General features: G+C 45.4%; 1 protein-coding gene across 22 annotated transcripts in view; it reads right to left on the bottom strand.

The window, feature by feature from the left end:
• Positions 1 to 1489: 1489 nt before the first annotated feature.
• The window catches only part of Celf6 (CUGBP Elav-like family member 6), a 29806-nt gene continuing 18216 nt past the window's right edge, over positions 1490 to 13079 (bottom strand). Inside the window, exons 4-12 of one of the 22 annotated variants that reach the window (XM_035444413.1) lie at positions 3973 to 4101; positions 3800 to 3879; positions 3484 to 3627; positions 3242 to 3374; positions 3011 to 3160; positions 2732 to 2794; positions 2384 to 2464; positions 2151 to 2294; positions 1490 to 1617 (exon numbers count right to left, since the gene is read on the bottom strand). In XM_035444413.1, the coding sequence (XP_035300304.1) occupies positions 1490 to 1617; positions 2151 to 2294; positions 2384 to 2464; positions 2732 to 2794; positions 3011 to 3160; positions 3242 to 3374; positions 3484 to 3627; positions 3800 to 3879; positions 3973 to 4101 (1052 nt within the window). Of the gene's footprint in view, positions 1673 to 2150; positions 2295 to 2383; positions 2470 to 2719; positions 2795 to 3010; positions 3161 to 3241; positions 3375 to 3483; positions 3628 to 3799; positions 3880 to 3972; positions 4102 to 13079 lie in introns of all 22 variants that reach the window. The other 21 variants (XM_035444418.1, XM_035444419.1, XM_035444420.1 and 18 more) reach the window with 21 other exon arrangements.

The following is a 13079-nucleotide window of genomic DNA, read 5'->3' as shown; positions in this document are numbered from 1 at the left end:
GAAGGAAAGGCAGGTTCCCACTTCTGATGGCTGGGGTTCTCCCAGGATAGCAAAGAGCAGAGCAGGCCTGAGGTCTCTTCAGGGATACTATCTGGGTTTGGGGATTGTGGGTTTACTGCTTCCATAACCCTCTTGTTGCTGGACTATGAGCCTAGACTTCACATCCTTTATCATTTTTTAAAGGGCAAGGTAAGGGAGTAGCTTCAGAAGGAATGAGACACAGGACAATCTCTCCACAGCCTCCTCTGCCTAGGCTGGGGCTATCAAGGGTCTCCTTCACCCTGTCTCCTAGGGATAGTTAAAGGCAGCTTTTATGAGACTCTATACTGTCTTTTTTTGTCTCTCTTCTGTTTTTTTCTTTGTTTTAATTTATATAGATATATATATATTCTTAAAAAAAAGCAATAGTCCTTTGGTCCCTAAACACTAAGGAATGATATGATTTTGAACGAAGTAAATCTGGGCTTCCCTTGCTGGGAAGCCCTTGGCACCCCCGAGGCCCTCTGCTGGTTCCCTTAGATCAGTCGATCCTCAGCCAGCACTGGTTGCCCTGCCAGCTTGAGCGCTCAGTGGAACAACCACATGATGAGTGGCCTGAGCCCCAGGCGCCAGCCTTGGGTCCGGTCCACCTCCGTCTGCTGCCACTCCTTCCGGTAGGGCCACTCCAGCATTTCTGTGCTTTTCTTTTTCCTTTCTTCTCACTCTTCAGTTTCTGTTGTTGGGTATTAATTGATAAGGAGACAGGGGCGGGAGGAGGCAAAGTCACTGAGAGTAAGATAAGAGCTGCCTGCCCCCTCTGTGATATCTCAGCTAAGTGTCCAGGTTTCTCTTCCTGGCAGCATCCTGGCCACAGAAGCCAGCCCTTGCCTAGATCACAGGCGGATCATTATAGTCAATGTCCTGCAAAGAGTTTCTGAGGTAGCTTGAGTGAGCTGAGGCCAAGGCGACCTACAAGGACAGCATAACTCTCCAAGTTGCAGGCAGCCTCCCGTGGCCCCTCCAGAAACCTGGACCTTGTCACCACAATGCTCATTGTCCACTAAGCCCTACAGGTCTTGCTCTTGAGGATCTTGATTTCTCTCCCTTCATTTCCACATTAGCTGCTCTCTTCTGCATCCAAACTGCCCAGTGGTTCTACCCCTTTACAATAAAGTCAGGACTATGAGATCCTTATGAACTGAACCAAACCCCATTTACCACAGCCCTCTCCTATATGAGTTCACTGCTCCTGTGGCTTCCTGCAACTGTCACTAGAATAGAACGGGCTGAATTTTCCTAGAAATCATCTCTCCAAGACTGGAAACACCAAGGTTGTCTAATTTATCTTGGACTTTGGGTTGAAAGAAAATCCCTGTCTCTGGCTCTCTTCTTTATGCCTGAATTTCTCAGAGGGCAGTACCCCAAAGCTGGCAGGGTCTTGTGACCTGGGCCCCATTTGCCTGGCATTCATCAAAGACTCACCTATCTGCGACTGATCAGTGAGTGCTGATCAGTAAGGCCTGTTGGCATCCTTAGGTCTCTTTAGCTGGACCTTGAGCCTCTTCATGCCGATTTGAAAGCCATTCATGGCCTGGATGGCAGTCTGAGCACTGGTTGGATTGTCAAAACTAACAAAGCCTGGAAGGTATGGACAGACAGTTAGCTGGGAATTCAGCTTATCAGGATCTCCTTTCTCTATTTCCAGAGAAATATAGTCCATCACATATGTACCCTTCCATTGCTCAACTATGTGAGCATGTATGCTGCGTACATAAATAAGCATAGACACGTGCTTAATAGAGGCAAATCTTTCCTACAGTTGTGATTTCCAAAAAGACTGGAAGTAAGTCTGGTGGGGAGAAGGGACTGTGTGTTGTTCAGAGTATTTCCCTGGTTTGGGTGGGCTGCTTTATTCCACTCCTCCCAATCTGGCTTCAGGTCTGCAGCTGGAGTCTGAAGACAGCTTTTGATTCCAAACCTAGACTCATCCGGCTCCAGACAAACTCTAAAGCTGAAGCCTTCCTGATCTCACACATTCTAGTTATCCAAGATTCTCAGGTGATCTGAAATAAGGCTTTTTGTGTCCACACTTTGTCCCATAACACTGTCTCTGGAAGCCATATATATATGATCCCTAGGGAATCCTGAGGCACAGGGACGGATCAGCTCACCAAAACACTTGCTCTGGTTGGTGGCACGATCCACAAAGACTTTGGCAGAGACAACAGCTCCGAAGGGCAGGAATGTCTGTATGAGTTCTGCGTCCCCAAACTCCTGAGGCAGGTGATAGATGAAGAGGTTACAGCCTTCGGGGCCTGCAGGAACAGTAGCAGACTTGTTCAAGCTAAGGACCCCCGAGGGGCACCCCCACAAAACCCCTGTTCTCCAGCCCCTGATCCCTCACCTTCTCTTTGTTGTTGAGGCAGAGCTGAAGGCTGCTGGGAAAAAGCTGTGCTCACTGGGGCATAGGCCGAGGGATAGGCTGCTGGAGACAGAGGTGGTAGTGGGCAGTGACCCCCAGGAGCAATATACCAAACGGATCCCCATCTGCCTGGCCAGCTCTGGCAGATTCAACCCAGTTCATCATAACCCTTGTCCCAAGACAAGTTGCTGAGGGCTGGGGACTGAACAGGATGGAAGAGCTGACTCCGTGGAACAGAGCCTAACCCTCCCACAAATCTCCCTATTCCTTTCTGAGGCCCTTTAACACCCCACACCCACACCCCCCAGACTGGGCAGCGCCAAGTGAAACCTGCGTAGTGTTGTATCCCAGCGTAGGCCTGCTGCAGGGGGTCAGCCACACCGGGGCTCTGGGCTGGAGAGAGAGGGGGCCCAAGGCCCACGATGAAGGCAGGTGGGCAGGGGCCAGGGGAAGAGTCCCTGGGTGGGAGTGTGGGATGTGGAGGGCCGCTATGAAAGGCAACAGGGAAGATGGAGGAATTCCTTTCCTCCAAGCAGGGCCTTGCCTGGAAGAAGCCTTGCTTCCCACTCCATTTCCAGGAGGTTTGGTCAACAGGGTAGAGTGACCCACCTGGATAAGGAGAAAGCCCGTTGTTATAGAGCGTATCGGAGCCTGGCTGTCCATTGGTCTGGGGGGTCAAGGAGCCGAATCCATTGACCCCCATGGGAGCTGGAAGGCCGGGGAGTGCACCAGGGCCACTGCCACCAGGTGATGTGTTGGCTGTAGGTAGAGGTAAGAGAGTCAGGGAGTGGCACTTCAGGGGCCCTCCCAACCATGGCTTCAGTCTCTTGGGTCCCTTACCTGCTGTAGGCAGTAGTGGTGCAGCCACCAGGCTGAAGGCTGCTACGTGCTGCATCTGAGCGGCCACCGCAGCCACCTGGCCTAACCCGGGACCCTGTGCTGCTGCCAGCAATGCTGCCTGGTGTTGCAGGATCTTGGGGAAGGAAGAAGGGCGTCTGTAGAGGCCTCAGAGGCTGGCAACTACCTGATCTCCCGACCCGGAGCCAGGTCTTACCCACTCCAGGCCAGAGGCAGGCACCTACCGCAGTGGTGTAAGCTCCACAGGCCCCGAGAGGCAGTGGCGTTGGGTGGAAGGCGCCCAGCTGGCCAGCCATTTGTTGCATCCTCCGCAGCGCGCGCTCCCTGTCGGTGTCTGCCAGCTTCACTACCAGGCTGGATGAGGCGCCCTGGGCAGAGGAAAGGCGTGATGAACTGTGCTGACCCTGACTGAGCTCTGAGCCCAGCGCCTTCCTCAGCAAGCCGGGAAGGCTCTTGAGCTGGAATGCCGAGTCTGTCAGGTGAAGGGAGGAGGTCCCCACTCCGCTGGCCTCACCCTCAGCCTCGGATCCCCGCTCTCACCGACATTGTCCGGCTACCGTGCAGTCCCTGGATGGCAGCTTGAGCTTCCCCTTGACTCCCGAATTTCACAAAGGCACAGCCTGGTGCAGGAAAGAAGAATGGAATGATTCAGGCCACAGTAGTCAGAAGGTAAGAAAAGGTCATAGGGAAAACCCAGGGGCAGTTCAGGTCACCTTTACTGGTACCATCAGGACTCCGCAGGACAGTGCACTCCTCGATATGGCCGAAGGGCTGGAACAGACGTCTGACATCCTCCTCACCCTGCTGCTTGCCCAACATCCCCACAAACAGCTTCCGGTCCTCTGGGGACAAAGCCAGGAATGACCTGGGGACCCTGATTGTTCCTAGACTCCCCAGAGCTGTCTGCTGTGCTTGGGAAGGTGGCTCACCAGTCTAGTTCTAGGAAGCTGTGTAGGGAGTGAGGTCATGGGACCCTAAAGCTGGGTCTGTCTCTGTGAGGGGCAGAGTGACCACAGGTAGATCCAGAGGGAAGAAATTCAGCTGGGATTTCCATCATGAAAACTGGGTCCTGCAGAAGCTCATGGAGACTAATTGCTGCTCTTTGGGAAGTGATACATTCTTGACGCCTTTTGGGGGTAGAGCCCTACACATATCATATTACATTTTGACCTTTTTTATTGATAGATTTGGGCAATGCTACTGGAGACTCAGCATGCTGGAGGGAAGGATGCTTGACTATGACTTTACTGGTCAGCCTGGTGGAAATGATCTTTCTTGCTCAAATTAAGAAGAGCTCTGTCAAACAAATAAACAAACACAAAACAAACAAACAGGACAGAACACAGCTATCCTATTCCTCTGTCTTAGCCATGGACACTCAGCACTGGCGAATCCTTACTCCCAGAACAAAGTCTAACCAAAGACTTGCAGAGAACCTTTGGCTTTCTGAGCTTCTAACGTTAGCTTTTTCCCCACTGTGCCTGCTGAGCCCATGAACCCCTTTCCTAATTCTCAGACATCCCGACCCACCCCTCTGCCCTTCTGCATCTCCTTGCCTAGCTTCCAGAGCTTCCCCCACCCCAAGCCCTGTGACCTCCTCTCTGACTTCTCATGTTCTGGTGCCCTGATCCTTCCTCTGTTGTGGTTATGCCTTGAAAGAATACATTCTGTCTGTAACCTAGATGATCATCTGAAACCAAGTGATCTGTTCATGCAGCCACATTTCCTGTGGGATTGAAAGCTGAACCTCTGTCCCACGAGGAAAGTTAGAGGGCTTGGATTTGAACCACGAATTAACTGTACATCTTTCAAGCCAGACCTCTGCAGCACTATCTAGGCAGCTGGGATTGAGGGGTAGAGTGGAACTACTGTTACAGTCTGGATTCTTTCTCTATCAATGTAACCTCTGAATTAGGGGTGGAGCTTGCCAGTGTGTGTGGCACAATGCACACTGGGAAAAAAAGGGTTGGTTGGAAATCAGGCTTCAGGTTTCAGCTTTAAGATCCCAGAGCTCAGAAAAACCCAGCTCCTAAACCCCTTTACTACCTCACAAACTTGGGGTAAGAGTTCAATCCTGTGATCTCTTTCTCCCTCTCTCCCTCTCTCCCTCTCTCTCCCTCTCTCCCTCTCTCTCTCTCTCTCCCTCTCTCTCTCTCTCTCTCTCTCTCTCTCTCTCTCTTGTTTTTTCTTCTACAGGTGTTAGTGGGAGCCCATGGAACAGATCCCTGGTTTCCCAAAGTCTTAAAAAAGTGAAATATATGCCATACCAATTCTTGGGCTGGAGAGATGGCTCAGCGGTTAAGAGCACTAGCTGTTCTTCCAGAGGTCCTGAGTTCAATTCCCAGCAACCACATGGTGGCTCACAACCATCTATATTGGGACCAGATGCCCTCTTCTGGCATGTAGGCATACATGCAGACAGAGCACTCAAATGTAAAAAAAAATACATAAATAAAATTTATTCAAAAAGTGAGATATACTGTTTCAGCAATATTAAAATGTGCTAGTGAGATGACTCTGTGGGTACAAGCACTTGCTGTCAATGATGAACTTGATTCTATCTATCAGCTATCTATCTGTCTGTCTCTCTATCATCTATCTATCTCATTTATCTCTATCATCTATCTATCTCTATCATCTATCTATCTCTATCATCTGTCTATCTATCTCTATCATCTATCTGTCTATCTATCTATCTTCTGATGAACCTGAGTTCTATCCCTGGAACCTACATAATGAAAGGAGAGTACTGACTCCCACAAGTTGTCTCTGATCTCCACATGTATGCTGTGGCATACACATCAATCAATCAATCCATCAATATAATAAAATATTAGGGTGAACAGTAAAGATGTAAGAGAAAACCAGAAATGCCTGGACTGAATCCAGAAAAGAGAATTGAAACCTTCCCTGTGCAATCTAAGGAAAGTCCTTTGAAACAAGTAAAGATAGAAGATAGAGTTCCAGATAACCCAAGAAGACAGGAAAGAACAATGGGATACACAGGTCACTAAGGGATGGGAACATCAAAGATGAGCTCAACCTTCCAGGAATAGAAGGAGTTGGAAGGCGCATCAATGTATATTTGAGTCTTGCATAAATATTATGAAATTCATGGATTTGCCCTAACATTGAAGAACAGGCCTCAAGTGGTCAGGTAAATGTCCAACACCAAACATCAAGAAATCTGTGCAAGCTGGGCAGTGGTGGCACATGCCTTTAATCCTAGCCCTTGGGAGGCAGAGGTGGGCAGAGCTCTGTGAGTATGAGGCCAGCCTACAAAGCTACACAGAGAAATACTGACTTGAAAACTAAAAAAAAAGTCTGTGATATTGTTCCAAGCTTTGACATTAAAATATGCCCATGTTTGCAAAAGGCCTGGAAGTATCTGTAGAAGCCAGGACCTCCACAGTCCCAAAGGGAGCTTCACAGTGCTCTAATTTATAGTAGAGCGGTGTCAGTAATAGGGTCTCTAAACTGTCATGTTTCCTGGGCCAGCATCCAGGTGGCCCTATGTGAGAAGAGAGAACACAAGCTTAGATGAAACCCTTAACACAGTAAAGAGGTTTGTGTGGACAGTGGCCTTCCAGTCCTTCATTTAAACTTCATGCTGCCCTTTTCTGCCCATGGTGAAGTGTGGGACAAAGATGGCCCCTGTCTGGCTATCACAGTTCACCTCTGGTACCCCTGTCTCAGTAAGAACCTCTTGATTTAGTAATTTCCATCAGAGCATTGAGTCTATGGTTCTGGACTACTGGGATGTAAAAAGTCCTCTTTGAAAAGAGCAATCATTATGGGCTAGGTTCTCTACCTGTCTCCAACATATCTCTTGAATCTTGGAACTTTCTTTGCTACTTTTCAAGGACTTAATGTTTCACTGGACAATGAACTGACTCACAGTGACCATGAACTTCAGGCAATCCAGAAATGGTGGGGTAATTTTAAGAGACTTGATCAAAGGCAAGCCTGGTCGTTTAGTGTAGCCTCCAGAGTAACACTAAGACTCTAAGGCTTAATGATTCCCCTTTAGATAGAAATGATGGTGCTAATAGCCTAGATATATCAATTTCCTCTTAAACAAACTCTACTAGTTTGTTTAAAAGATGATGCTACAAGAGCTAGAAATAAATGTCTGAGTGAGGGCTGGGGGTGTAGTTCAATGGTAGAGCACTTGTACAGCATGACAAAGCCTGGAGTTCAGTCCCAGTACTTAAAACCATCTAAGTAAGGGTATCCAGTGGGGGCTGGAGAGATCCCTAAACAATTAAGAGTATCAACTGCTCTTCCAGAAGACCCGAGTTTGGGGTATAGCTCAGTGGTAGAGCATTTGAATTCAGAAGACCCAAGTTTGATTCCTAGCATCCACATGGTGGGTGATTCACAACAATCTAACCACGGTTCTAGGGTGTTCAGTATTTTCCTCTGGTCTCTGTAAGTCTCAGGCACACACATAGGGCATAAACATATATGCAGACAGAACACCTATACACATAAAAATGATAAAATAACATGAAGAGTATGCCATGGAAGGTAAGTAGGTCCCTACAGATAGAATATCAGCTGTGGAGTTCTACCTTCCTGGAGTGGAAGAAACTGAAAGGCAACATCAGTGGGAAGTTGAGACATAGTTGGAAAGTCACATAGTTCAATAGTATGATTGCATTTTTCCTATTGGCACCTAATCTATACTCCTTGTTACTCTCCTAGATGTTTGTGAACTCCTAGTAAGTGGCTTAGGCTCTCACATGTTCATCTCCATGAAGCTACTTTGTGTATCTGGTCATACAGGTCAAGAATTCTAATGTAACCAATGATAGGTTTGAAAGCAGAGTATCAGCCCAGTCTTTTCTCTGAAGAAAGGAGAGACCAGGGTGCTAATCAAAACCAGAAGGCCTTGCCTGAGTTATGCACATTTCTGGCATTTAGGGCCTTCAAATCCACTCTTTCATTGGTGGGATGCCATGACTATGATAAAGGTGGCAACTTTTGGGTGCCAACCACCAAACCCATTCTGAAAATATTTAGTCCACCTTTCAGTTCAAAGACAACCCCAGAAAGTCCTGCTGGAGGCAGTGGCTGTAGCGAATCCTGGTGTTATGCTACAGCATAGAAGCCAAGGAAGACTGATCAAGTAAGCAAAATCTCCTGGCCAGACAAGCATCAAGAAATTTAAAAGGCCTGGGATGTAGCTTACTTGGCAGAATGCTTGTATAGTATGGGTTCATACTATGGGTTCTAGCACTTCATAAATCGGTATTGTAGTAGACACTTGTAATCTCAGTACTCAGGAGGCTAAGGCAGGAGAATAAGTCATTCAAAGTCATCCTTAGCTACATAGAGGCCAGTCTAGGCTACATGAGACTCTGTCAAAAATAAAAGGACTTGGGCTGGAGAGATGGCTCAGCGGTTAAGAGCACTGCCTGCTCTTCCAAAGGTCCTGAGTTCAATTCCCAGCAACCACATAGTGGCTCACAACCATCTGTAATGAGATTTGGTGCTGAACACTGTACACATAATAAATAAATAAATATTAAAAAATAAAAACAAAAAGACTTAACCAGTTGTGGTGCTTACCTTTAATCCATACTTAGAAGGCAGAAGCAGGAAGATCTCTCTCTGTTAATTGAAGGCCAGCCTGGTTTACATAGTGAATTCTAGGCCAGCCAGGGCTACATGATGAGACTCTGTCAAAAAAAAAAGTTTTGTCTTCAGTGGGCAAAGAGCTTGATGGTGTTATGGTAGGTGGGGACAAAATGGTCTGCTGGATGCCAGCTTGGGTTACATAATGAGACATTGTCTCAAAAATCAACTGAAAACACAAACAAAACCAAACTATAGGTGAAGATCTTAAATTGATATTTCTATGAAGACATACCAATGAGCAAGAAGCATATGAAAATAATTTAATATTAGTTATCATTAGGGAAGTGGAAGTCAAAACTACAAGGAGACATCACCTCCCACCTACATCAAAAACCCACACACATACCTCACACCCACCCATTCATATACACATGCCCCCCAACACACACACAAATAACAAATGTTACTGAGGATGTGGAGACCTGGAATGTTGGTACCAGGGAGGAAGGTCAAAAAAAGACAAAGCTGCTATAGTACAAATAATGTCTGGTTTGGTGGTGCATGCCTTTAACCCCAGCACCTGGGAAGCAGAAGCCGATGGATCTCTGTGAGATCATGGCAAGCCTGTCTACATAGGGAGTTCCGGGCCAGTTAAGGACCACACAGCAAGACCCTGTCTCAATGCCCTTCCTCAAAAGATGTAATAGCATCTCCAAGAAAATAAAACAGAATTATCATTTGATCTCTTTTGAAGTATTTATGCTAAAGTAGTAAAAGCTTTGTTGTACTTTTTCCAAAATTATTTTTATTTTAATTTAGCATTAATAATTTTACCTATTCATGGGATACAATTTCATGTTTTCATATATGTATATATTGTGGAATGACTAAAGCTAATTAACATATCCGTGACCTTAACTATTTGACTTTTCATGGTAAATTCTTTTTTGGGGAGAGGGTGTTTGAGACAGGGTTTCTCTGTATAACGGCCCTTGGTGTCCTGGCACTCACTCTGTAGACCAGTTAGACCTCGAACTCACAGAGATCCTCCTGCTTCTGCCTCCCAAGCGCTGGGATTAAAGGAATGTGCCACCACTGCCTGACTCATGGCAATTTCTTAAATACTTTTTTTTTAAAAAAAGATTTATTTCGTTTCTTAAAATTTCATTCATTTATTTATTTTTGAGACAGGGTGTTTCTATATAGTCCTAATTGTCCTGGAACTCACTATATAGATGAGGCTTGCTTCAAATTCATAAGAGATTCATCTGCCTCTGACTCCAGAGTGCTGGGATTTAAGGTGTGTGCCACCACCCCTGCCTTTGTGGATTTTTTTTTGTTATTCATTTTTAAAATTTATGTATATATGTGTGCCTGCTTTCTTTAAGTATGTGCATCATGTGCTTGCAAAATCTTTGGAATCCAGAAGAGGGCATCATATGGGGTATTGGTCCTGGGAACTGAACTTGGTTCCTCTGCAAGAGCAACAAGTGCTCTGAACTGCTGAGCCCACTCTCCAGTCCCACAGTAAGGCATTGGATTCCCTTGAGCTGGAGTTAGGGGTTGCTGTAAGCCACATGATAAGGATGCTGAAGACTGAATTCAGTCCTTCTGCAGGAGCACCATGTGAGCTGAGTCATTTTTACAAATTATTATTAACTGCAGTTGCCATGCTCTGTTAACAGCCCACTAAAACATGTTCCTCCGCTTAACAGAAACCTGGAGCCTTTGGCTAACATCTCTCCTTCCTGCACTCCCTTCTCCCATCAGCCACTGTTAGCCACCATTCTACTCTGCTTCTACGAGTTCCTCTTTAAATTTTACTGGAGTGAGATCATGTGGCATTTGTTCTCTGAGAAAGCAGGATCCTAAGGACATGTCTACACACTCAGTTACAATGCTATTAATCAACATGGCCAAAAAGTAACCCAAACACTCACCAACAGATCAATGGATAAATAAAATGCAGCATATGTATCCAGTGGGCTTCTATTCAGGCTTAAAAAAGAAAGGAATTCTGACATTTCCCACCTCGAGGGATGAACCTTTACGATATTATGCTGAGAAAAGTAGGACGGTCACCAAAAGACAAATGCTGCCTACATTCGCTTATATGAGTTATCAGGAGCGATCTGAAAGCAGAGTAGTGTTTGCTGGAGGCTACAGAGAAGGGAAAAGGTTTAATGGTGTCAAATTTTAGGGGCCTGGTTTTGTGTGTGTGTGCACATTTTTGTGTACATGTTGGGGGAGGAGTGCATGCACCCATGTGTAGGAGTGGCTGTGGAAGCCAGAGGTGGACACTGGGTGTCTTCCTCAATCACTTACCATTCTATTTTTTTGAAGCAAGGTCTGTCACTGAACCTGTTGCTCACTAGACCAGCTAGCCAGAAAGACTAGCTGGCCAGGAAGATCTAGTAATCTTCCTGTCTCTACTTTCCCAATACTGGAAGACAAACAGGTGGGCAGGCTTTTACATGGGGGCTGGTATGGAACTCAGGTCCTCAAGCTTGCATGGCAAACACTTTACTGAATCCTCTCCCAAGGCTGTTTACATTGTGAAGACTAAAGTCTTCTGGGGTTTGGTTGCACAAACACGTGAATATACTTAACACTAGTAAGTGTAACACTAAAATGGTTAAGATGATAAATTAAAAAAAAATCTTATTGATTTGTGTGTATAGGTGTTTTGCCTACATGTGTGTTTGTGCACCATGTGTGGTCTTAGTGTTCTCAAAGTCCGGAAGAAGGCATCAGCTTGCCTGGAGCTGGAGTTAATGCCATCTAGGTGCATGGAATCGAGCCCTGGTCCTCTAGTATTCTTAACTACTTATCCATCTGTCAGTACCCTATTAAACCATTAAACATAAACCATTAAAACATAAACGAAAGTTTTAAGGAGCATGGCAACCAAGAGACTTAGAGCAAGAAATGGAAAAAGATGCTACTGACCCTCCATCATGATCCAAGAGAGCCAGACCTAAGTAAGAAAGATGAACCAGTCCCCTAGAGAGAGAACACTTCAGGGGTGCATTTTCCTTTGTGGGTTGCACACCCATGTCTGAAAGGTATCACTTGTGATGGGGGCTTGCCTCAGGTTCCACTGAAGGCAGGGCTCTAGAGTGTTACAACATTCGATTAGCATGATCTGCTCTCAGCTAAGATGCAGACAATCGGTTTTCTTTACCTTCAGAGGCAGCACATATTGCAAGAAGCACAGAGTTAATGTGAGGCAACTCTCAAGTGCTCTCTGTAAAACCTAGAGAGGTAGACTTGTAGGTAAAGTTGGGGATGTTTTTCTATAATTAAGAAACCTATGGACCAAAGATAGAAATGATTGTCAACTGACTCTATTTATTACAACAGTTGTTGCTAAAGTATCTGATTTAAAACAATAATACACAGCCAGTTGTAGTAGTGCACACCTATAATCCCAGCACTCAGAAGGCAGAGGCAGGTGGATCTCTGTGAGTTCCAGACCAGCCTGTTCTACAGAACAAGTTCCAGGCTACAAAGAAAAACTCTGTTTCCAAAATCCAAAATAAATAAAGAAAAAGGAGGGATATGTGGAAGGATTTGGGGAAAGAAAAGGGAAGGAAAATGATATAATTATATTTTAATCTCAAAAAATAAATATTTTTACAAAATATTAAGAAGCTGGGGAGATGGCTCAATGTCTACGAGCTCTGGCTACTCTTCCAGAGGACCCAGTCTGATTCCCAGCAGCCACACAATATCTCACAACCATCTATTACTCCAGTTCCAGGGGATCCAACACTCTGTTCTGGCCTCTGTAGAAACTGCATTCTCATGGAGAACATGACAAGTAGGCACCCATATAAATAATTTTTAAAAATTAAACCAGAGTGTTGTAGTGCACACCTGTAATTCTAGCACTCTGAGTCTAAAGCAGGAAGATTACAAGTTCAAGTTTTGAATTAATTAATTACTTAATTAAAAAGTGGAAAGAGTTTATTGATTGGGTGTATTGATTCCTTAATCTATTTCTGTACCTTAGGCATCTTGAATGTGTAAAGATTTGTGTAACTAAAAGAAATACAGCCAAGTTGGGAAATAGAACAAACAGAATAATCACCATGGTGATTTATTAATTTCTTGACTGTGGTCCACTGATTTTGAAGGTTTCATCATGACTAAAAAATTATTTTCCTATAAGACTATACTTAGTTTAATTTACTATTAGTGTTCCCAAAGTAGAGACAATATAGGTAAGAAAATC

This window comes from Cricetulus griseus, chromosome 4 (assembly GCF_003668045.3).
Source record: "Cricetulus griseus strain 17A/GY chromosome 4, alternate assembly CriGri-PICRH-1.0, whole genome shotgun sequence".
Lineage (NCBI taxonomy): Eukaryota > Metazoa > Chordata > Mammalia > Rodentia > Cricetidae > Cricetulus > Cricetulus griseus.
Note: the sequence above shows the minus strand (reverse complement) of the source record. Positions and strands in the feature narration are given on the sequence as shown.